General features: G+C 43.6%; 1 protein-coding gene across 1 annotated transcript in view; it reads right to left on the reverse strand.

The window, feature by feature from the left end:
• The window catches only part of ATP6V0A4 (ATPase H+ transporting V0 subunit a4), a 51,785-nt gene that overhangs the window by 22,475 nt on the left and 3,217 nt on the right, over nucleotides 1-26,093 (reverse strand). Inside the window, exons 2-11 of the mRNA XM_081957159.1 lie at nucleotides 23,605-23,733; nucleotides 19,981-20,059; nucleotides 18,342-18,436; nucleotides 17,156-17,281; nucleotides 15,474-15,568; nucleotides 14,170-14,296; nucleotides 13,946-14,028; nucleotides 10,028-10,121; nucleotides 3,622-3,834; nucleotides 1,138-1,288 (exon numbers count right to left, since the gene is read on the reverse strand). Coding sequence (XP_081813285.1) covers nucleotides 1,138-1,288; nucleotides 3,622-3,834; nucleotides 10,028-10,121; nucleotides 13,946-14,028; nucleotides 14,170-14,296; nucleotides 15,474-15,568; nucleotides 17,156-17,281; nucleotides 18,342-18,436; nucleotides 19,981-20,059; nucleotides 23,605-23,721 — 1,180 coding nt within the window. The 5' untranslated portion in view covers nucleotides 23,722-23,733. The remainder of the gene's footprint in view (nucleotides 1-1,137; nucleotides 1,289-3,621; nucleotides 3,835-10,027; nucleotides 10,122-13,945; nucleotides 14,029-14,169; nucleotides 14,297-15,473; nucleotides 15,569-17,155; nucleotides 17,282-18,341; nucleotides 18,437-19,980; nucleotides 20,060-23,604; nucleotides 23,734-26,093) is intronic.

Below are 26,093 nucleotides of genomic sequence, written 5' to 3' on the forward strand. Positions count from 1 at the left end.
AAACCAAGTTTACTTTTGGGTTGAAGTACCCCAAGTAGAGAATGAATTATAAGTGGCAATGATAATTATCTTCTGTAAAATAGAACATGAGCAATTGTACTGAATATCTGGAATTGAATGTTTTTAGATAAAACATTATATAATTTTAGGATCTGGACTTAATAGATTTATGGATGTGTCTCTTTTTTAGATCAAAACTTCTCAATCTTTTTAAAATTTTAATCCTCAAAAATCTCTATTAAAAAAAAACCCTTGCCTCTGACAATTATAGAAACAAAAAAGACAAAAAATCCTTAATATGCTTCCAGGCAGTCTATTCTTATATTGGTTATTTATAGTGACCTTTAAAGATGTAAAGTTTCAATGCCTTATTCTGAATTTCATCTAGGCTTGGTCTGAGTTCTACCTGTGATATATATTGGATGTATATTGTAAGAGGAGCAGTATTTTAGGCGGCAATATTTTGTTTATTGTTTATTTCTTACCTTTATTTTAACAAACAACTCAAGGCAGCAAACATATCCAACACACTTTCCTCCTATTCCCCTCCAGAACAACAACCCTGGGAAATGGGTTGGACTGAGAGAGAGAGTCACTGGCCCAAGGTCACCCACCTGGCTTTCATGGCTAAGGCAGGACATGAACTCACGATCTCTTGCTTTCTAGCTTGGTGCCTTAACCATTAGGATAGAATAGAATCACAGAGTTGGAAGAGACCTTGGAGGTCTTCTAGTCCAACCCCCTGCCTAGGCAGGAAACCCTATACCGTTTCAAACAAATGGCTATCCAACATCTTCTTAAAGATTTCCAGTGTTGGAGCATTCAAAACTTCTGGAGGCAAGCTGTTCCACTGATTAATTGTCCTAACTCTCAGGAAATTTCTCCTTAGTTCTAGGTTGCTTCTCCCCTTGATTAGTTTCCACCCATTGCTTCTTGTCCTGCCTTCAGGTGCTTTGGAGAATAGGTTGACTCTCTCTTCTAAGGCCAAATATGTCAACAATCTACCCCAAAGGTGCCAAATGATCATTAGCATGTGAATACATTTGGCATAAAAGAAATAAACAGCAGTGAATAAAGTCACTGAAAACCTGCTATCTTAAAAAAAAGGGATCAAAAATAAATCAGAGTCCCATATACCTGGGTTAATCTCCCTATAATTCCCAACACCATAAGCATCTACAATGGCCTGGAATCCAGCAGTGAATTTATTGGTTCGGTTAAAGGTAGGAGGTTCCAACTTGGTCTGTATAGCAGTCAGGATGGGGTTGATTGTAGAACCGCTTCGTTCCTGAGATCAAGTCAACAATGATTAGAATTAGGCAGTGAGTACATCCATGGTTTCTTCTAACTCTATGTTCCTGTAAGTCTATTGCAATGTGTTTCTCAACCTTGACAACTTTAAGCTGTATGGACTTCAATTCCCAGAATTACTCAGCCACCATGCTGGCTAGGGAATTCTGAGTGTTGAAATCCACACAGCTTAAAGTTGCCAAGGGTTGAAAAACACTGGTCTACTGCCTAGAATCTCAACAGATTGGGTCTTAGGTTACCAAAACAGTTAAATAAATAAATACATTTACAGTATAGTGTTAAAATTGGCTGTATATTGTACTCACATCTGTAGACTCTACCAAAGAATAATGGAAAGAAAAGTCTTTAGGGAGCTGTCAGTGAGAATTTGTGGATTCTTTCCCACTGTTGGAAAACAACTGCGGGCTATTTCTAGTTTAATTTGTGTCCAACACACTGTCTCAGAATCTCTCTATCTAGAGCCAAGCAAATACACAAGCCACTCACATGTCAAGCAATTTAGCTAGTTTGATGTTTAATAAACATTAGCAAATATCAAAAATTGTCAGAATTGGTCAAAGGCAGGCTAAAAGAAAGACACAAAACTTTTACGTAAAAGAAATAACATTTACATAAATGACCTTTGTGATCATAATCTAAGCAACTGCGTTCTCTTTGCTGATGATGTAAAACTATTCAATACCACCGACAAGGCTGCTACCCTACAAAAAGACTTTGACTATGTGTCAGAATGGTCAAACAATTGGCAACTTCAAATCTCAACCAACAAATACTCCGTCTTACACATTGGCCAAAAATAATAATAATAATTCAGAACACAAAATACAAGCTGGGTGGATATGACCTCATAGACGGCCCCCACTCTGTTAAGGACCTGGGAATATTCTTTTCTAATGATCAAAGTGCCAGAGCTCACTGTAACAGCATTGCCAAAAAAGGCATTAAGAATTGTTAACCTAATCTTGCGAAGCTTCTTCTCTGGTAATATTGTATTGCAACCTAGGGCATATAAAACCTTTGCTAGACCTATTCTTGAATACAGCTCATCTGTATGGAACCCGCACTGCATATCAGACATAAATACAATCGAACGAGTCCAGAGATACTTCATGAGAAGATTCCTCCACTCCTCTGCTCACAACAGAATACTTTATACCACCAGAGTTGAAATTTTGGGCTTAGACAACTTAGAACTTCGCCGTCTTCGATCCGACCTAAGCGTGGTACATAAAATCATCTGCTACAATGTCCTACTTGTCAATAAATACTTCAGTTTCAACCACAACAACACACGAGTAGACAATAGATACAAACTTAAGGTAAACCACTCCAAACTTGATTGCAGAAAATACGACTTCAGCAAAAGAGTGGTCAATGCCTGGAATGCACTACCTGACTCAGTGGTTCCTTCCGCAAACCCCATAAACCTTAACCTTAGACTGTCTACCGTCGACCCCACCCCATTCCTAAGATGTCTTTAAGGGCTGTGCATAAGCACACCAGCCCCAGTCCCTGTCCTAATATTCCCTTGTATTTGTATCCATTTCACATATTCATAATCATGTATTCATAATCGTGTTTATACAGTACTTATATCTGTTCTCTAATTCAGGCTTGATGAAATAAAATAAATAAATAATAAATAAAATAAACAGACAAAAGCTAAACACAGCAGTAGACTTACAACAACAATCTAGAATACTTGTATTTGAATTGTGGATTCCTTGGTGCTCTCTGAGATTGGTTGTTTGCTCTCCTTATCCAACAAGGGAATATCTTCAGTGCTGGAGAGTGTGGGGTTTGCTCCCAGTTTATATACAGGAGCTTGCCTTGCCAGCTTTGGTGGAGAGGTGGAGCTCTCGCCTCACAATCAGGAGGTTGTGGGTTCAATCCTAGGTAGAGGCAGATGGGCAGGGGGTTGGACTAGATGACCTGCAAGGTCCCTTCCAACTCTGTTAAACTTCCTTTGTGACTAGGTGGCTCAGTGGCTAAGACACTGAGCTTGTCGATCAGAAAGGTTGGCAGTTCGGGGGTTTGAATCCCTAGTACAGGTCTCCTGCGTGAGCAGGGGGTTGGACTAGATGGCTTCCAAGGTCCCTTCCAACTCTGTTATTGTTTCCTGTTAGATGTGGTTTTTTTCTTGGTAGTTCCTTGATGACAGTATTGTTTTCTCCTTGATTACTGACCCAGTAATAATTCATTATTAGTAATTTTATCTAGTTTCTGCAGGCAAAGTAAGTACCCTGCCACAGATTCAGGGCACTCAGTTGAGTAAATATTGCTTGCTAAGAATGACAGAATTCTCCTTACCATTCCTTGATTTAGTGCTATTTTTATCCTCTGGGTATCTACCACAGGGAACCAGATCTCTGCAATGACACACTGTTGAGTGACATCAATGTTGCAAGAATTCAAGATGTGGTAGATGGCTTTCATTTTCTTCACTTTGATTCCCCAGGCCCACAGGTTCGCAGATGCTTCCTTCAACAGCCCCTGTCGATGGGACTCTGTTTGGATGATCACCTGTAAGTAGGGGCAAAAGTTTAGACGAGGAACTCAACAAATGTATGGGCTACAACTACTGCATTAAAATTCCCCAGTCAGCCTGCAGAATGCCCTTCCTGGTTGAGGAATTCTGACAGTTCCAGACAGACACATGTGTATGATGAAAGAACTGGCTTAGATTTGTAGTGTATATTTGCTCTGCCCCACGGGTGTCATGTTGCCAAGACCTTTTTCCCTTTGGGGAGCTGGGGTGGGCGTGGCCTACGCATGACGCATCTGGCTCGCAGGCTGCCAGTTTAACACTACTGCTCTACCCCATTTTTGGGACCATTTGACTAATTTTCAAGCTTCTTACATTTCACTCCCATCCCATATCAGCAGCTTTTACACTTTGCCCACCTATTGTTCTTACTTACTTTACTTTACTTTTATTTAGATTTTTATACCGCCCCCTCTCCCCAAAGGGACTCGGGGCGGTGTACAGTCAAATAAAAACACATCAATAAATAGAAAATACAAACACAAAGAGGAGGCAATAAGAAACTGTACATATCTGAAGTAAAGTAGTTAAAAGCAATATTTAAATACCCTAAAAATACCCAATTAAAATATCTGCCAGGAGGTAGAATAAAACTATAAATGGGCCAGGCCGGCTAAACGGAACAGGTGAGTCTTCAGTTTTTGTCGAAAGGAGCGGAAGTCGGTGGTGGTTCTGATATCGGGGGGGGAGGTCATTCCAGAGGGTTGGGCCCATCACAGAGAAGGCTCTACTCCTAGGCGCCGCCCGTTGGCATTGCTTAGTGGACGGCACCCGGAGGAGTCCTTCCCTGTGAGAGCGAATCGGTCGCAGGGAAGTGTGTGGTAGGATGCGATCCCGCAAGTACCTAGGTCCTGAGCCATGGAGCGCTTTAAAGATGGTAATTAACACCTTGAAACGCACTCGAAAGACCACAGGCAGCCAGTGCAGCTCGCGGAGGAGCGGTGTCTATCTGCTATTAGTCCTGATGGCAACCACAGTGGTGTTTTATTTTTATTTTTATTTTTATTAGCAGCTGCCATTTAAATCTCCCATAGTGCCCTAAGTAATGTGGCTCTGAAGCCTTATAAGAAACACAGCGGATGGTCTCTAGACCCATCTGCTTGCTGACTGGCACCGTAAGAAGGATACTAGGACACATATCTGAACTACATACTGTCCACTTCTGCCAGCGCTCCAATAGCTGCTAAGGATTGGCCCATGCTGACCTAAGGCACACTCCATCTTACTACTACTACTACTACTACTACTACTACTACTACTAATAATAATAATAATAATAATAATAATAATAATAATATTTATTTCTTAGCTGCACCCTCTCCCGAAGGACTCGGGGCGGCGTACAAGAAAACACATAAAATATAAAATAGACAACACATACACAATAAACAAATACATGTACATGGACATGGAGAAGGGAGGCAGATAAATAGAGACAATTAAAACACAGTAAAATCTAAAAACCCCAGAATTAAAATTAAAAAACCCGTCAGGAGCAGAGTGAGCGAACTATGGTTGAGCCAGGCCAGCTATTTGGAATAGGTGGGTCTTGAGCTTTATCCGAAAGGCGCGGAGGTCAGAGGTAGTCCTAATATCCGGGGGAAGGTCATTCCACAGGGCTGGGCCCGCTACAGAGAAGGCTCTACTCCTAGACACCGCCCCCCAACATTGTCTGGCGGACGGCACCTGGAGGAGTCCCTCTCTGTGCGAGCGGATTGGTCGCAGGGATGTATGGGGCAGGATACGATCCCGCAGGTATCTAGGTCCTGAGCCATGGAGCGCTTTAAAGATCGTTATCAAGACCTTGAAACGCACCCGGTAGACCACAGGTAGCCAGTGCAGCTCGCGCAGGAAAGGTGTCACATGGGAGTACCTTGTACTCCCCATTATTACCCGCGCGGCCGCGTTCTGGACCAACTGTAGTCTCCGAGTGCATTTCAAGGGAAGCCCCATGTAGAGAGCGTTGCAGTAGTCCAGGCGAGACGTCACCAGCGCATGAGTGACTGTGCGCAAGGCATCCCGGTCCAATAGGGGGCGCAATTGGCGCACCAGGCGAACCTGGTGGAACGCCCCCCTTGCCACGGCCGTCACATGGTCATCCATGGACAGCCGGGCATCCAGGAGGACGCCCAAATTGCGCGCCCGCTCCACCGGGGCAAGTTGTACGCCCCCGATGGCCAGAGATGGAATTAACTGGTTGAACCGGGGGGCCGGCAGCCACAGCCACTCTGTCTTGGAAGGGTTGAGCCTGAGTCGGTTGTCATCCATCCAGACCCGTACGGCTTCCACACACCGGGACATCACTTCGACGGCTTCGTTGGGGTGGTTCGGGGTGGAAATGTACAGCTGAGTATCATCAGCGTACAGATGATATCCCACCCCAAAACCACGGATGATCTCACCCAGCGGCTTCATATATGTGTTGAACAGGAGCGGCGAGAGGACCGACCCCTGCGGCACCCCACAGATAAGGGGGCTTAGAGTCGACCTCTGCTCCCCTGTCAACACACGTTGCGTCCGGCCGGAGAGGTAGGAGCCGAACCACCGTAGAACGGTGCCCCCGACCCCCAACCCCTCCAGTCGGTGCAACAGGATACCATGGTCGATGGTATCAAAAGCCGCCGAGAGATCTAATAGGACCAGGATAGAGGAACAACCCCTATCTCTGGCCCTCCAGAGATCATCCACCAACGTGACCAAGGCCGTCTCCGTGCTGTGCCCGGGGCGAAAGCCGGACTGGCGCGGGTCTAGATAATCATTTTCCTCCAGATGTCGTGGAAACTGATAAGCTACCACACTCTCTACAACCTTCGCCAAAAAGGGAAGGTTGGAGACAGGACGATAATTGGCCAGCTCCATAGGGTCCAGGGAAGGCTTCTTGAGCAAGGGTCTCACCACCGCCTCTTTCAAGGCGGCTGGAAGAGACCCCTCGCCCAGCGAAGCGTTCACTAGGCCCTGGAGCCAGTCGCGTGTAACCTCCCAGGATGCCAGTACAAGCCAGGAGGGACACGGGTCCAGCAAACATGTGGTAGGTCTCAGTCGTCCACGCACTCTGTCCAAATCCTCGATGGCAACCAAATCAAACTCTTCCCAGGTTGGTTTCTCAAGACTCGCCACGGACGTCTCCACTGGGCCACTGAAAGGGACCCAGTCCTTCCGGATTTGAGCGATTTTATCCTGCAGGTATTTCCCAAATTCCTCTGCCCTACTCTGTAAAGGGGCCTCCCGCGGCCTCTGAAACAGAAGGGAGCGGGACACCCGAAACAGGGCGGCAGGGCGGTTCTCCGCGGATGCAATGAGAGCGTTTGGCCGCTCTCAATGCCACAAGGTACGTCCTTAAATGGGCTCGTACCTGTGTTCGGTCAAATTCGGAATGGGAGGATCTCCAACGACTCTCTAGGCATCTCTTGCGGCGCTTCATCACCCTTAGCTCCTCGGTAAACCAAGGGGCCAGGGTGGATCGTTGCCGCCGGAGAGGCCGCAAAGGCGCCACCCGGTTCAAGGCCCCGGTAGTCGCGTTGTTCCACGCGACCACCAGGTCCTCTACCCGAGGGCGGGTCAGGGCTACAGGAGGTGGCCCAAGCTCCATCTGGAACCTATCTGGTTCCATCAGGTGCCTGGGGCGGAACCATCTAGTATTTTCCGGTTCCGCCTCCCCGCAGCGGGGGGTAGCTCCAGGGAAGTCAAGTCGGAGGAGTGAGTGGTCTGACCATGACAGCGGAGTGATGGTTAAGTCTTCTCCTCCCAGATCATTCAACCACTGGCCAGAGACAAAAACGAGGTCCAGGGTGTGACCTCCCTCGTGTGTCGGGCTCTGAATCAGTTGAGTCAGGTCCATGGCTGTAATGGAGGCCATGAACTCCCGAACCCCCTCAGATGCTCCTCCCACCGATGGCAGGTTAAAGTCCCCCATCACTAAAAGTTTGGGGGTCTCAACCGCCACCGATGCGACCAGCTCGAGGAGTTCGGGCAGGGCCGCTGATGTATAGCGAGGAGCCAGGTATACTATCAGCAGGCCCAACTGTCTCCCAGGGCCCCATTTCACAACAAGGGATTCACATCCGGACGTCTGTGGCACAGTGGACTCCCTCGGCTCTAAGTCCTCCCGAATAATCACTGCTACCCCACCGCCCCTTCCCTGGGCCCGGGGCTGGTGAAATGCACGATAACCTGGCGGGCACATTTCCACGGGGGGTAAACCTCCCTCGTGGCCCAGCCAGGTCTCCGTTATTCCCGCGAGGTCCGGCTCCCCCTCCAGAATTAGATCGTGAATGAGGGGGGCCTTATTAACGACGGACGTCGCATTGCATAACAACAGCCTCAGGCCCTGGGCCTGGAGCTCCTGACCACCTAGAACGCGGGGGTTGGTACAAACGACCGGGTGTAATCAGCACCCACGGTCTCCCAACCGACTGCGAGTTTTTGATCTGTCCTCGTATCTGCCCCTCCCTACGACCGTTGGAATCAAGAAGCCCTGCACCGGAACGACATCCTCCCCCTCCTCCTCCCTTCCGCTCCCTCTGCTCGCGACCACACCTGGCGACCTGGCTCTGTCCTCGCTCCTGACCTGACCCTCCAACCCCCCCACCCCAGAACCCCTACAAAATTTTAAAAAACAGTCAACTAAAAACCCCCTAAGTCTCCGCTTCCTCCACCTCTCGAGATTAATAAATCCGTCATCAAGGTGGGCCCTCGAAAGGGCGGAGGGCCACACCTGCGAGAGGGGGGACTCCCGCAGTAGGATGAGGTCTGCTCTTAAGTACATATGATGTTAAAGAGAGATTCGCCAGGGCCTAGGAACTGTGCTGTGGATGTTCCAGCCGAGTACCATGATCCAGTATAGTTTGAAGAAGTTGAAAAGGCCGGGCTCCAGTGTAAAAAGAATTGTCCAATCCTGGGTAGGGGGGGTGATGGTAGTAGGCTGGTCAGATGACAATCGGTGGGGTAGTATGGTCAGTGATGGACAATGGTGGGGGTTAGTAGATGGTCGATGATGGTCAATAATAAACAATGCTGGACAATGCTGGACAATGATGGGTGGCGAGGGTGGTTAAACTGTTGTTATTGTTGTTGATGATGGGTAGGGGGAGATGGTCGGTCAGGCAATAGGGTCACAGAGGAAAGGGGGAACGTCCTCCAGGGCACACACAAATGGAAGCAGGGACAAGTTGTAATAAATAATCAGCAGGGGGGTAGATGGTTCAAGCACCCCCCCCCCCAGTCTCTGAATAGCCTCCTGCGTCATAGCCCTCATCCTACCAGGCCATCGGTATCTTATCATGGCCTGCATCATTGTTCTTAACACCCAAAAAACCACCATTCCAAAACCCATCGCCACTCCTACCAGCCTCGGGTCTTCCTTTTCAGCCTCCATAATTTCTGCGCCTCCCACAGTTTGCATGGTCAATAGCAGGCCGGCGAATTCGGCGTACGGCGTTCCCAGCGCGTTCCCACACGCTACAGCAGCCATTCCCAGCCTTCCCAAGCCTTGCGTTCGGCGTTCCCAGCGCGTTCCCACACGCTTCAGCAGCCATTTCCAGCCTTCCCGAGCCTTGCGCAGCCATTCAAGCACTCAAGCACTCCTCAGCTCTCCTCCGGTTTCACAAAGCGCTCTCCGGCACGCTCCGTCGATTTCAAACGGCGATTTCAAACGGCGCCGATTTCAAACGGCGTCTCGAATGGCTTCTCCCCTCAGCTGTTCACCGGCTCACTTCCCAAGCTTTTCTATCGTCGCGCTACCCTGGGGGACCCCCACTTGGGTCGTAGCAAGATCCAGGGTAGCTGTTGCAGGATACCATGGCCCCCCATGGTGGAAAGAGGGGCAGCAGCACCCCTGCTCCCTTAGAGAGCCCCGAGAGTCTACGGAGCTCTGTAGCAGACCGCCATTTCACCAGGAAGCTCAATAAGACGGTTGCTAAGGGGTGGTATTTACTTACCTTCCCTACCGGTTCGCAAATATGAGTGCATGCGCCCGCGGTCACTTGGCTCACACGTGCCACCTCTGCGCATGCACACAGCCTTACACACATGCACTTTTGGCAAAAAAGGGGGCCTAAATGGGATGCCGTAGAGGAGGGGCGGCTGGGCATGGCCACCCGCGATTTCTGCTACGTTCAAACTGGTAGAATACCACCTCTGATATTACTCTAAGCAAGGCTAAAGACTACCTACTGTGTTGAGATCTTCAATCCTTGTGTTGACGCCAGCAGCCATTTCTCGGCGTTCTCCGGCTGATTCGGGACAGGGATATACAGTGGCACGGAACCTAATGAAGAGACAATACCTGGTTGCAGCCGCTGTGTCCGCTGAAATGCACTTTACAATATAGGTGTCAAAGTTGTAATTGTTTAAAAAAGGCTGTAGCTAGATTGTGAACCAGTACCAGGTATGCAGATACCATAGGCTTTCCCAATGGAAGTTCTACATTGCTTTCCAACTGCTTAATGGACAATTTAAGATAAAATTGCTTTCTAAAGTAAGTCTTGAATGGCTTAAGACTTGACTAGCTAAATGACTTAAGGGCTTTTAGGAGCTTATCAGGCCATTTATGTTCATTAGGAGAAATGTTTTGGAGTCATCCTTCTCAAAGACTCATCTACCTGCCATGCAGGAGAAGGCTTTCTCCGTGGGGCTCCCAGACAATGGGAGATATTCTATTGGGAGTGCTATTAGAATCAATAAAATGCTTTGCTTTTGCTAGACATTTCATTTTTATTGATCCTGCAAATTGTCCACCCTATTAGTCTCTCATCTGTAATGAACAAATATACCAGGTTTCAATGGTATAAACTTTTGGAATCAGGGCTGCTGGGGGTTTGGGAGAACCTCTAGCTAAGATTCTGTGCAGCTCTGTGCAACTCCCAAATCCCACTCCTGGTTGGCCTGCCCCTCACCTCCCAGGAGTCCCCATGTGACCTATTTTGGATGCAGGTAAGTGCAAGGCGCGCACGGAGGCTTGAGGAGGGCGTAAAACAGGCCTACTGGAAATTTGGGAAAGCCAGAAAGGGGCCCATTTCTGGGCTCCAGAGGGCCTCCGGAGTCTGGGGAGACCATTTTCACCCTCCGGAGACTTGAGGAAAGCCTCTGGAGCCTGGGGAGGGAAAAACCGACATGTACACACACACACGTGGTCCATGAGGCTGACTAGGTCATGCCCACTGAGCAGAAAACCCCTTGTTAAAATTTTTGAAGCCCACTCCTGTTTGGAATCTATGTGTTCTGAGCATATTTTACTCACAAGCAGGCATATTTTACTTCCCTCACTACCCTTTTGCTCTTGGTGAAGTCAAGTTCTGGGTTAAGGGGTAATATTTACACTTTCAGTTCCATCTGCCTGTCGACCTTTCCCCATAATCTATATCGAAAGGGAAAGTCTGAATACTTTAATTAACATTATTATTTTTCAGGAACTGTGGGCCAGAGGAGAGAGCAAGGCAGAAATGTCACAATGTCACCAGTGGCTGCACAGACCACTGGAGTTTAAGATCTATTTTTACATCATTTCTAGAGTAGATGATTTTAATAGCCAAATTGATTTGTTCCAATGTTGTACAGAATGACTGAATTTTCCATTACTAGGAAAGCTTAAACATGGGATGGGGGGGTGGGGGGAGTGCTTCATCGCAAGAAGGAAATGCTACCTATCCAGTAGCACCATCAAATTTGCAGGAGGGTGGGCAAATATTGCAATAGCAATAGCATTTAGACTTATATATCACTTCACAGTGCTTTGCAGCCCTCTCTAAACGGTTTACAGAGTCAGAATAATGCCCACAAAATCTGGGTCTTCATTTTATTGACCTTGGAAGGATGCAAGGCTGAGTCAACTTTGAGCTGTTTAGAATCGAACTGCTAGCAGTCGGCAGAACTAGCTTGCAATATTACATTCTAACTGCTGTGCTACCACAGCTCATGCAAACCTTTTTACTGTTCTGACCTAGGCTTCCTAAGATCATGAAGCAGACCCCTTGCCCTGATAAAATCCCTCTTATTTACGTTAAAGGGAATTCCTCTCCAGCAAAGTCCCGGCAAACAGCCTTTCATGAGATTTCACAACTATAGACCTTTATCAGGCTTGGAGAGTTGCCAGGCTGATATCTTCTAAACGCCACGCTGTAGCAGCAATTAATTGGCAAGAAGTCAGGAACAGATCTTCACCCTGATGAATTGAACTAATTGTCTCCTGCAAACTCCCCTCCTCTTTCACTCCTCTTTATTCCTTATAGGAGGGGCCATTCACCGTCCACCTGTGGCTTTACTCCTGAGTCGACCCTTGTCCTTTAGCTGTCCCCTTCTCATGGCAGCTCTGCGCATGTGCACACTGGGAACAGGCTCCAGCTGTACTTCTGCCCCACTGATCTCCGACTCCAAAGGCAGCTGATAACTGTCAGATGGCCCTGGCCCCATCTCTGTGTTAATGTTGTGTCTAGTGTTAATTCACCAATTAACTATTCATATCAAATCGTCAACTGAAGCACATTAATTAGGTTTTCCTTAGGAAAAGCTTTAGATGCTCACCCCATCTTTTAAACTGAACTTTTAAGTTCTCAAATTGTACTTGAAAAAAATATCTCTCTTTAAAAGAGCCCATGCAAGCGAATTCCCTCCCTCCTCCCCGACACAGACAAGGTTTCAGCCCGATAGCTTTGATCTTTTCACAGTTCTTTCGCATGCCACTTTTGCCTTGTCAGAATGTCACTTTTACTTTAATGACACCTTCATCTAGGAAAGCACATGAACCATTCACTGGAGAGTTTTGAAATTGATAAAATCTGCTGGAGAACCCCTATTAGTGTTACAGCATCCTCATCTGAAAGAGGGAAGGCTTGGGGGAAATGCTTATCTTTTGCTCTGCTTCCAATTTTAATAAATCTGGTAGGTAAAATTTAACACTCATTAATTTTTATCTAGTGTTAAAATTAAGAGCAACGTGCAGTAAAATAAAAAACAAGGGACAGAAACATTAGCAGCAACCTTGAATCTTGAATTTCTACAGGACAGTGATGGCTAAATTTTTTGTCCCCGTGTGCCAAAATCACGCCCGTGCGTGCCCACATCCATAATACAATGTGCCCCCAGTGCATGCGCACGACCATCCCTGAGCCCCGTTATGGGCCTAGTAGGCCTCCCTGAAGCCTCCTCGGACCAAAAATGAGGCATGGGGAGTACACCGCACACACCCTGCTCCCTTGCCCCCTGCACATGTGCGCATGACACCCCCCAACCCTGCACATGTGCATGCATCTCCCACATGCACAGCGAAGAGTCAAAAATTAGCTGGACGAAGGGATGCACGCGCACATGCGTGGTAGAACTAAGCTGGGGTGACAGCTCACGAGCCCCCAGAGAGGGCTCCACATGCACCTGTGGCACGCGTGTCATAGGTTCGCCATCATGTCCGCTAAGCCCATGAATAATTGGTTTGGATTTAGAAATGTGCCGCTTCAAATTTACTAAGGTACTGTAAATCTCGCAGGACCTCTAACTTCAATATGGACATGGACGATATCATTTTGGCTCTTTAAGGAGCTGTCTTGACCCCCAAACATTTGTAATCCATGGGGCATGTTCAATATGTCTATAGAGATTCTCCGTCATCCAGGTCATGGCTGACCCAAAGGTGCTTTTTTCCTTGAGGAAGTTTCGCTTCTCATCCAAGGAGCTTCTTCAATTCTGGCACTTCTTATCTAAATTCCCAATCAGAACTGAGGAAGCTTCTTGGATGAGAAGTGAAACGTCTTCAAGAAAGAACAAAGTCCAATTGCCTCTTTAAAAAACACCTTTGGGATGACATGTTCAATATCAATTTCAGCGACAGAACCAGAAGCAATTGTAATAGTGATAAGTCTCTATCAGATAGTTGTGAGTAAAGGTTTAAATCTCACACAGGCAACCTGGATTGTATCAGCATGTTCCAACTCTGGACTTAATTACACTTTGAATTTTCCAGGCTGGGTCTTGTCTAAGACAAGACAAAACAGTGGGCATTAAAATCCCACTGAGATCAATCTGAAAGCCAACTCAAGTTTCATTAATTGAACCAACTCAAGATTCATTAATTTCAGTTACAGTCAAAATGCTCTTTCTCACCCTTCACAAATCTTCTTGATTTTCTGTCTCAGCTGTTCCCCTTGATAGAAGATGATGAATACATTCTTTTTCATCTCTTCTTTCTGGGAAAGGAAATAGGATTTAAGGAGAAACTATTTCAAAATAATCACAGAGGCAACCAAATACAATCCCAGCCATTTCCTGGCATTGTATCCCAGGTAAAAGATCTGAGGCAACAAAATTAAAAACCTCTTGGTACCTACAGTGACAGGATCTTCCAAGGGTGTATCCATTTCACTGAACTTCAGGTAGATGTTTCCCCTGCAGGCTCTCCACAGCAAACGTTCAAAAGTCACCAGTCTCTCTCTTTTAATCACACCAGCTATGAATCTATGGAATGCAAAACAAACATAATACCCCTGTATAATACACTCTGGTAGAAGTAATTAGTTTATTGAATTAGACCAATTGTAATCCTACCACCGGTTCCTAGATTGGCCTTCTCCATCATGGCACCTTCTGCATGTGCTGGGACTATTTTATAAATATAAATAAAATGACTGACTAACTGATAACTCCCAGCATTCTTAGATAGTATGAAATATCCTAAAACAAAATGGGAAAATTTTGGGAGCAAAAGGATGGCATGCTCTGAGGAACTTTACAATTGAGTGATGGTCACATTAGTAGGACAGAGATGCAGTAATACAGGGCGGGTCAAACTCAAGGCCCACAGCGCACATCCAACCCGCAATGTGGTCGGATCCAGCCCCCGGGGCTATCTTGGTCTACCCAGATGATAGCAGTTTGGGGAGTGGCGTCCCTGAAAACATGATAGCAGTTTGGGGAATGGTGTCAAGGTGGCCAAGCCCACCCAGTTGGCCACACTCACTCCTGCCTCCCCCTGAGGTCAACCACAGCCCTGATGTGGCCCTCAATGAAATTGAGTTTGACACCCCTGCGGTAGGACAAGGTTAACTTTAGCTTCACATGTGTAAGTGGGTCACTTTTTAGATATTAATAAATATTTTGTGGGGAAGAAGTTGTGATGTTCCCCCATATCTTTTTAAACTAAGCCTACGTAAGGGTTATGCAGTTGTAAGCCTATATATAAGCCTATATGCAGTTCTCATTTTTTTTCGTCTCAAATGGTAGCACTTTGGAATTTTGTACGTGGGTACCAAGCAGAGGTGATCATTTCTATAGAGGGAGCTATACGACTAAAGACTTTCAGCAAAATGATGAAATCACGACATAAGCTCAGCCCCTTTCATACATGCATGCAACACTGGAATAGATATGCGACAGGGGTGGAGCTTATATTACAAGGATATGATCCACATTGCATCATTTGCTGCCTCATGGAGGCCTCTTCAGCCCAGCTACGGGAGAAAGGGAAAATATTTTGATGATAAATAAATAAATATGCTAAATGGAGAATATTCTTCACCGTCAGCTACATCCAGCCAGGAGAAAGTGTGTTCACTTCAATGAGATGCTTGAACTATGGGCTACATCACCAAGACATAAATATGGGGAAATACAACACAAAAGAAACAATACTCACCCCAGTTTCGCAGCAACTGCTGCAGGAGTACTTCTCAATTCTAATAGCCCTGAAGTATCTTCATTGAAGAAATCATCAGGCAAATTAGTCTCAGTCTGAAAGCAGGAGAAAGACTTAACCTAAAGTCCAATTCCAAAACTCAGCCAGTTCAAGACCTCTTTATTATTTACTAGCTGTTAACCTGGCGTTGCCAGGTTTCACAAATGTCTGGACCAAATGTAATTTCTAATGGTGGATTTTCCCCCTTACCAGAGGTAGCCCCCTTGTGGAGTACTGTGAAGCTGTTAACATGGTGACTCCACTGCACTGTATAATAGAAGCCATTTTAAGGCACAACAGGCTGTATCTTAACAGAACACACATTCCAAGGGGTGTTAGCGGGGTCTTATCCCCACAGTATTTGTTTCCAGAGAGTAAGTCATCTGTGCACCAAGTTTGGTTGAAATTGTTCAAGATGTTCCAGAGTTATGCTGGAACATTACACACACAAACACACACACACACACAGAGAACCATTTTTATATATAAGGATTGTGGTTTTAGGACACCTTTGGCTATCCTAGCATTCTCCAGATACCACAGCAATATTAGAGGCTAACCAGTGGATAAACAAAAGCTTAAATCTGAAGGCCACTGTATTAGGAAAGGAATATTGGGGCATAACCAGCTGGGAGATAGCAGCGGAAATAGGCAAGAACAATTACGTCATCAAAGAAGATGGAAGCATTTTTTATGTTCTGGGAAGTAAGATAATATTAGAAAGACTTGGGCAGGCTCAGGAAAAGGAGGTACAGACTATTTTTACCAGGTTCTGTTACTATAGCCTATTTCCAAAAGTAAGTTCTAATATTCCTGAAGAGTTGGTTCCCTAACCTGATCTACCATGGAGGACTAGCACAGCAACACATAGCCAACCTTGGCTGAGACTTGGTGGGGGATCAGTAAGAATTCCCAGAATCATTGCTGGGACTGATGTAATGATATGTGGGAATGACCTTGAGAGGCAAGGGAAGAGCTGCAGTCAGGGCAACAGTCAAATAGGAGGAAGCTTAGCCCATTGAAAACATGTAGAATAACATATGTTTCAGTAGGGACTCTCCCTAGTTTCTTGGACTGTAAAGTTAAGAGGAGAGAGATGTACTTTAAGGCTTGCAAGACTCTGTTAATTCTGTCAAGATTGAACCACTTTGCGTCTTTCAAACTTACCACTTTTCAACTTGCCAATTAAGTAGGGGGAGCAAAGCGGGAAATAAAATGCTGAGAATGTGTGCGGGGATTGTGAGAGCCTGGCAACCATCAAGGTCACCACTGCAGGTGCTTGAGAAAGAGATGGACTGTTCCCATAATAAAAGGAGGCTTCATAACTGGACAATGTGATCACCCAAGGGTGGGAGAAAGGAATAGTTTTGTATAACTAAGCAAGCATTTGCACAGGAAAACCAGAGCTGGTTTTGTTTCTTCAGTACCAAAATGGTGTATCCAATAAAATTTTACTTTTGGGAATTTAAAACTCCGGAGAGCTTATTTTGGATTCACTAGTCGGACAGTTGGCAGTAACTTTACAATAAAGCAGAACTAGTACTACTAGGTGTGCTTCTTGTCTGGACTACCTCAAAAGGCTCAGATGGTTGAGCTGAACCCAAATTCTGAAATTACAAGAATGCATTCAAAAATTGTGTCACCTCAAAGAAGTCTTGGGTTTTCTTCAGGAGATGTTTGAGTTCAGTGAGTTCTAGAAGGCTCTGCCTCAATGACTGCAGGTTCTGGTTGGCTTCTTCCAACTCACATTCCAGTTTCTCCAAGACGGTCTGTTTATAGCCGGAGAGAAACAGAAGTACTGTTATGTCCAAGCATTCTGTCACACACTTCAGTGCTGACAAAATAGATTATTCTAAAGATGGATTATTATACAGCAAACATTTCAAAATGCATCTCAGCATGTTAGGCAATTTTGCAGTGAATATTAACATCTCAGCCCTACTTCTGGGTATGAATGATTCACAAATGATATAAATTAAGTGCAGATAGCGAAATAACTAACGGAAAATCCAGCAAATCATCTTCTGTTTATGTTAGGTAAAACAATGAGGGATTCTAACATGGTTTTTTTTACAGCTCTGCTAGTTAAGCAACAAGCTTCCAAGTCATTTACTTTTTGTTCTCAATTCAGCTTTAACCATTAACCCTACTGATCATAGTCTGCCTAGACTAACAGGAAAAAAGAAAATATTCCTTTGAATCAACGGTGATTACTTGTTACTTCATTGACATTGAGTTTTTTTCAGAAGTGTTTATACCTTCCCTGGATAGGCTATAACCCTGGTATTCCTCCTATCTAACACCAGCTAAGTGCAACCCTGCTTAGCTGTTAAGTTAGCCAAGACTGAGAAAGTACTGGATTACCCAAGTCCTACCCTCCCAGGTTTAAGTATTAGTTAGAGCAATCCCCAATCTATGGCTTCACAATATATTGGATTATTGGTATCATAATCTTCTGCCAGCATGGCTATATTGGCTGGAGAAGATGAGAACCATAAGTAATTTTATTTGTAACTATAACATAGAGCATACCATGAAATAACAATAGAATAGTAGAATAGTAAAATGAAATATTTTTTTTTAAAAAGGAAGAGTAGTAGACTTAAGAAGGATGAAACATGACAAAGCCAGAGCTACAATTAGGAACTAAAAAATTGAATAAGCTGTTGCATTTATAAACTTTCTATATCGAACAAACTATTCTGAGTGATTCTTGACTTAATGTTATTAATAACGATCTCGACTTAATGTTATTTTGGATTGTCATCTCCTGTTGGGTTAACCCAACTGTCTACCATGCTTCTCTAACCAGAAACAGGCAAAGCCTACCTCTAAGTCAATCATTTCTCGTGGTGGTGGAGTATCTGGATATTTCCCATATATGACAGGCGGGATCTCCTCCCCCATCTCACTTTCCAGAAAACCTGGGAGGAAAAACGAATGGAAACACACTGGCTAAGTTCACAAAACACACTCTGCTGCCTTTCCCACACCATATGAAACTTGGTTAGTTATAACGTTGGTGATTAAGGGTTTTGTGCGAACATGGATATGGCCTAACTTTTCACCTCTTTGATAAATGAAGTGACAAGTTGTGTCACATTAAAGAAATATCCTCTGCATTAATCATTGGGGCAGCCAGGCTTTGAGTGGTTAAGGGCAACAGTTTTTAAATCTCTGGTTTTCTTAATTGGCAATGGTATAATAGCATCACTGGAAGAAACATAGGGAAATATTTTCATTTTTACAAGGCAGAAGACATTTCTCATTAAAAACAAACAGGTGGGTTAAAACCTAAGGAAAGTTGAACGTATTTGTTTTTATTGCTTTGTTTGCCAAGGATCAAGAAACTTTTTCAAAAACAAAAATGATCTGGAAAGAGTGATGGTGAACAGTTTACGAATAGCAATACCAATAGCACGTGGACTTACATCAGGGGTGTCCAAACTTGGGAACTTTAAGACTTGTGGACTTCAACTCCCAGAATTCCCCAGCCAGCCATGGCTGGCTGGGGAATTCTGGGAGTTGAAGTCCACAAGTCTTAAAGTTCCCAAGTTTGGACACCCCTGACTTTCATACTGCTTCATAGTGCTTTTATAGCCCCCTCTAAGTGGTTTTCAGAATCAGCATATTGTCCCCAACAATCAGGATCCTTATTTTATCCATCTTGGAAGGATGAAGGATGAGTCAACCTTGAGCCGGTGAACTGGCAAACTGCTGGCAGCCGGTGATCAGCAGAAGTAGCCTGCAGTACTGCACTCTAACCACTGCACCACCATCACTGCGTCTCTTAAAAGAGTTTCCAAGAAAGCTAATCACATTTTAAAACTTTTCGACTTACACGTACATAGATAATTGTCAAATGTGGATTATGTAACTATATCCTTGAATGGAAAAGCACCTTTGGGACATCCTTGGATGTTAGCCCATAGGAGGCAATTTTTTCTAAGCAGTTTATTTGTGCAACTAAGCCTTGGTGTTGGCACTGATCAGCAGATTCCACAAGTTCTCCAGCAAAACGGTTTTACTGCAATACGATTTTAGGAATCTGAAATCTGCCTTTGGGATTTTCTACTCATTTGGGCATGGTCTACAGCTGCTGCCTCCAAACCTTTGGGCACCAGGACTGGTTCTCTGGAGGACAGTTTTTCCATGGACTGGAGGGGTGGCATGGTTTCACTCATTGTCTGGTTCCACTCACTTGTGTGGCCTGGTCCCTGGGAAGCCACGGACTGGTGACGGGGGTTAGGGACCAATGGTCTACAGTGATCTGCAGCAAGCAGTGCATCCTTTCCAGTTAATACTGTACCTTATTTCCTCTTTTTGCTCAATTTCTGGGGACCTTTAAAATGCTAAATCAGAAAGTGCTAATAATTGCTCTTTCTGTGCACTAAAGCATTCTAGAGATTGTTGGACTAAGAACAGTTCTCAATAAATGTAATTTTTCAATAAACTAAAAGCTACTTACGAAGGACCCTTTCTAAGGATTCACATCTTCTTACTTCATTCACAAACCTTCTTTGAAAGTTGTTCACATTTGCATTCAACTAAAGAAAATTCATATAAAAACAAAACATTAGCCAAATTAGCCAACATTATATCCATCCATCCATCCATCCATCCATCCATCCATCCATCTATCTTCTATCATCCATCCAATCCAGGCTGATGGCTAAGAATTCTAGGAATTATGATTCTAGCACATCAGATTGCATGAAAATAAAGAATGATGAAGTCATGAACATTTAGAGGAAGAACATATCAAAGGATTCAACTGGACATCTCCATTAGCAGATCAAAGTAAAATTATTTCTTCAAGCTAATGTATCACCATGGACAATATTGTAACTAATTATTGTGCAAACAGAAGGTAGGTGAAGAACTTCTCTTTAAGAAAAGACCTATAATGCTAATAAATTATCATTTTAACTTATTACAGAAATACATATAGTTTCATATTCATAGTTTTGTAGGCCATTTATATCTTCTTCTCATGTAATATATTTGCCCAGATTGTAGACCAAAAACAAAGGTTCCTTTAAATCCATTATTTATAAAGAGGGTGAAAAATGTGATGCTTTCTACATAGGTAATTCTTAGAATTTTACAAAAAGAATTTAAATGATGGAACTTAACAAGCTAAACAAAATATAATTTACTAAGGCTGAGTTTCCTAATTAAATGCTGCAAAGTAAATGGGTATGCAGAATATGTGATTCTTCTGAGAAATATTTACAATAAACAAGTAACTAAGAACTGAGCTTGGAGAAACAGAGTGATTCAGAAAAGAATTGAGCTAAGAAGGCATATGATCTTTAGATCTTTTTAACCCATTAGCAAATGTACTTAAGAATGGCAAGAGTGGAATGGGACCACTGGCAAAGCTCAGTTTAAAATGAGGAAGTGAAAAAATGATGTTATATTTAGAAGAAAAAGATATCAGCTAATATCCCTAGTGAAAGCACAACTGAGAGCAAAGTAACCAAGATGGTGAATAACTTTATTTTTTGGGAATCAACATTGATAAAGAAATAAAGAGATTTATCCCAGGGACAAAGGTAATAACCATTTTAGAAAAGATAATGCAGAATGAGCCTGTTTCTCAGATAAAAAGATCAGACTAATAAAAGCAATTGTTTTCCTGTGTTAAACTGCAAATGTTGGAGGGGAGTTGGGGTTGAGAAAGAATACAAGGGAGAAGGAATTATTATTAAAAGTACCATGAAGAGCAAAGATGGATGAATCAATTGGTCCTGGACAACTGGTCCCTTGAGGCAAAGACTGGTAAACAGAAAAATAGGCGATGTAAGCAAACAATCCATTAGAAGAGACGATGCTTCTTGGCTGAGGTTGAGAAAAGTGGAAAAATGAAGAGACAAAGAATGAAGCAGATAGTCGGAAGGTATCAGGGAAATATCCTTGCAAGATCCAGACAGTGATTATCATTGGGGTCAGGCCAAGATGGTAGAATCTGTCAGAGTTTGTTGCAGAAATCAAATCCAGAAAGCACACACAGGTAACTGATGCAGCAGGATTCATTAACTTCTCTTTATATACATAATAACACGAGACATATATACAATACCAAGAGTGGTTCTTCCAATGTGGTGGAGAGGAGAGATTGGTTTCAGTTCCAGCAGCAGAATAGTTTTAGTTCTAGCACAGACACAGAGCTACAGAGCTAAGCCATGCCCAGGCTCCAAAGTGTTTCAGCTCCCGTTGGCTGTCCTTGTTACTAAGCCCTATCCCAATTCATGAATATACTCTGACAGTCACTGAAACTGAGCCTGACTTGATGGTACCTACTTAAATTATTATTTTACATTACTTTCCTTCTTTCAAGAGAGTAATGCTGAAACCAAAGTTAACTGAGACTAGAATAGTAATTATTCTATATCCAATTTATGTTTGGATATAAAGAAACACAACAGCACTAAGTGCAAACTTAATGAACAGTCAATGGAAAGCATTCTAAAGCAGGGGTGTCAAACTCATGTCGTCATGGTGGTGTATTGGGACTTTTTTCTCTTCGCTAAACTAGGTGTGGGCATGGCCAGCGCAAGACATATCTGGCCTGCCTGCTGGGAGTTGGACAACCCTGTCTTAAATCAACAACTTTCCATTATTCTGCACTAACATGTTCTATAACACAAACACTTTCTTCCCTATTCTTATTTTGCATTTGTTTGTTTTTTGTTTGCGTGGTGCATTAATGCAGAGAAGAATTCTGAAAAACACACCTTTTTGTTATTTTGTTTAAAATTTGGTTTTAAAGTAGATTAGATCATTCCCATTCTTCTTATTCTTAGTGATTTCAAAGTTGTATTTTAAGAAACATTGGTGTTTTTTCTGCCAAACGTTTGAAGACTCCTCCACTTTAAGAAAAATCAGCAATAAAGGAATTTCCCAGAAACCCAACTTGCTTGTCATTACTGATCTTTTGCCTCAGCATTCTGCTATGCAAGGTTATAAAATACTCAAGATGATGCATTTTCACCTCCCAAGAGTAGAGCTTATGACGCCAACAAAGGTCACCACTTCATTCTATCAAGAACCACATTCCTTCACAAATAAATTGTTGGGTGTTTCATGCCAACAGTAGACGGAACAAGTAGACCTCAAAGTGGGTGCGGTTAATAATTCCCTCTGGAATTATTAATTATTAATTAATTAATTAATTTCTTTTCTAATGCTACTTTCTCTTCCCCTCTTTTTTCCTGTTGCAGTTCTTGTCATTCTTGTGCATTAAATTCATACCATGCCTTTTACTGTACTCAAGGCAATTTACCCAAGGGTCCCAATTTATTTTGGGGAGCCAAACTGCACTGAGAAACAGTGACTAATTGAGGGCAGATTCAAAGGGATCTATCACAATTTGGCACGGCCAACTTGCCATGGCTAACTCACCACAGCCAACTCGTCACGGCCAACTCACTGCAGGAAAACTTTCCAGGGCCATCTCGCCACAGGACAACTCACTGCTGGTCAAGAGTTACACTACTGTGTTTCCCCCAAAATAAGACAGGGTCTTATCTTCTTTTGATCCCCGAAATAAGTGCTTGGCCTTATTTTCAGGGAGGTCTTATTATTTTTGAGGTGCAGGAGGCGGCCAGCGTGGTCACCTCATGGCTGTTGCTGTGTTCGAATATTTTTGGGGAGGGCTTATTTTGGGGAGAGGGCTTATTTTAGCACATGCGCTCAAAAGCCCGATTGGGCTTAGTATCTGGGGAAGTCTTATTTTCAGGGAAACAGGCTAATACCAAAGAAATGGGAGAATAGTATCATTAAAGAAAGGATGCAAAAAGAGGGACAGAATGAAATATGAATGGCAAAAATAAAAATAATTTTTATTTATTTTAATAATTAAATGGAATTGTTAAATTGTCCCACAGCGAATTGTCCCACGTCAAGTTGGCCATGGCAAGTTGTCTGTGGCATGTTGTCCCATTCCCAATTCAAAGGGATCTCTCTAGATCTAGTCTACCATCTTTAAGCTCTACAATATCCTCAGTCTTGCTTCTGTAGATGACATTCCCCTACTTTCTATGGGTATTGAGAAGTACAGGCTGGGTTACTTTTAGTGTCTACTCACATCTCTGAACTGGACCAAACCCAGCTTTCCAAGTTCTGCAACACAGCAATAGGCAGACTCCACCTGAAGAAAAAGTTGTCTCAGACACATCTCTTCGCTCCGAAACATGGATGCCATCTTTCATATTCTCTTAGGGTGAAGACATGGAGAAAGACAGAAGGTGACGGGTATAAGTAATGCTAAATAACACAAAGCATTGTCATGTCAATAAGGTTACTTTTGATGTAGGGGGAAACTGTAGAAATCATGCAAGGTCTATTCTATTACTGGATAGAGTATGATGGTCATCTCAGGTCAAAGAACTGTAGCAGCATTGAAGTACAATTCAGCTTCTGGTTCAATACAATACAATACAATACAATACAATACAATACAATACAATAGTAGAGTTGGAAGGGACCTTGGAGGTCTTCTAGTCCAACCCCCTGCCCAGGCAGGAAACCCTATACCATTTCAGACAGATGGCTATCCAACATCCTCTTAAAGACTTCCAATGTTGGGGCATTCACAACTTCTGGAGGCAAGCTGTTCCACTGATTAATTGTTCTCACTGTCAGGAAATTTCTCCTCAGTTCTAAGTTGCTTCTCTCCTTGATTAGTTTCCACCCATTGCTTCTTGTTCTACCCTCAGGTGCTTTGGAGAATAGTTTGACTCCCTCTTCTTTGTGGCAACCTCTGAGATATTGGAACAATGCTATCATGTCTCCCCTAGTCCTTCTTTCTCTTAAGCTAAACATACCCAGTTCCTGCAACCGTTCTTCATATGTTTTAGTCTCCAGTCCCCTAATCATCTTTGTTGCTCTTCTCTGCACTCTTTCTAGAGTCTCCACATCTTTTTTACATCGTGGCAACCAGAACTGAATGCAGTATTCCAAGTGTGGCCTTACCAAGGCAATATAAAGTGGTATTAACACTTCACGTGATCTTGATTCTATCCCTCTGTTGATGCAGCCTAGAACTATGTTGGCTTTTTTGGCAGCTGCTGCACACTGCTGGCTCATATTTAAATGGTTCTCCACTAGGACTCCAAGATCCCTTTCACAGTTACTACTACTGAGCAAGGTATCACCTATACTGTACCTGTGCATTCCATTTTTGTTGCCTAAATGTAGAACCTTACTCTTTTCACCATTGAATTTCATTTTATTAGATAGTGCCCAATGTTCAAGTTTGTCAAGATCCTTCTGTATCTTAAGCCTATCTTCTGGAGTGTTGGCTATTCCTGCCAGCTTGGTATCATCTGCAAATTTGATGAGTTCCCCATTTATTCCCTCATCCAAATCATTGATGAAGATGTTGAAGAGTACTGGGCCTAAAACAGAGCCTTGGGGTACTCCACTGCATACTTCCCTCCATGTAGATGCAGTTCCATTGAGAACTACACGTTGAGTGCGGTTGGTCAGCCAGTTACGAATCCATCTGGTGGTGATGCTGTCTAACCCACATTCTTCTACTTTATCTAGTAGTAGGTTATGGTCTACCTTATCAAAAGCCTTACTGAAGTCCAAGTAAACTATATCAACGGCATTCCTCTGGTCCACTAATTTTGTCACATTATCAAAGAATGCAATAAGATTAGTCTTACATGATCTGTTTTTGACAAATCCATGTTGGCTTTTGGCTATTACTTTGTTTGCTTCTAGGTGTTCGCAAATTTGTTGCTTGATTATTTTTTCCAGAATCTTTCCTGGTATTGAGGTTAGGCTGATAGGTCTGTAGTTTCCTGGATCTAATTTTTTCCCTTTTTTGAAGATGGGAACCACATCAGCTCTTTTCCAGTCCTCTGGTAGTTCCCCGGTGTTCCAGGATCTCTGAAAGATATAATTCAGTGGTTCTGAGATCTTGTCTGCTAGTTCCTTCAGAACCCTGGGGTGTAATCCATCCAGTCCTGGTGATTTGGACTCATCTAGGGTAGACAGGTGCTCACTTACCATTTTCTTCCCTATTTCAATTTGTGTTCCTAATCTGATTTTTGTGGTGCTGCTTTTGATAGGTTGGACTGTTTTATCCCTTTGTGTAAAGACAGATGCAAAACATGAGTTAAATAGTTCTGCTTTCTCCCTGTTGCTTGTCACTTTCTCCTAGCAATGGACCAATTGTTTCCTTAACTTTTTTCTTGTTTTTAACATGTTGGAAGAAGCTTTTTTTGTTAAATTTTACTTTTGTGGCAAGCCTTTCTTCGTTGTGAGCCTTAGCTTTCCTCACTTCATCTTTACAGGCTCGGGCTATTTGCTGATATTCTGCCTTAGTTATGTCCCCCTCCTTCCACTTTTTATACTTAACTTTTTTGTCTTTCAGTTTGTCAGATAGTTCTTTATGCAGCCATGTTGGTTTCTTTTGGGAGCTGTTGTTTTTCTTCTTCATTGGTATTGTGTTAGACTGGGCTTTTGTAATCTCATTTTTCAAAATTTCCCAAGCTTCTTGAGTTGTTTTCCCCTTGAGGATTCTCATCCATGGAATTTTTCCCAAGCTCTCTCTAAGTTTATTGA

Source organism: Natrix helvetica (assembly GCF_964273705.1).
Source record: "Natrix helvetica genome assembly, chromosome: 6".
Lineage (NCBI taxonomy): Eukaryota > Metazoa > Chordata > Lepidosauria > Squamata > Natricidae > Natrix > Natrix helvetica.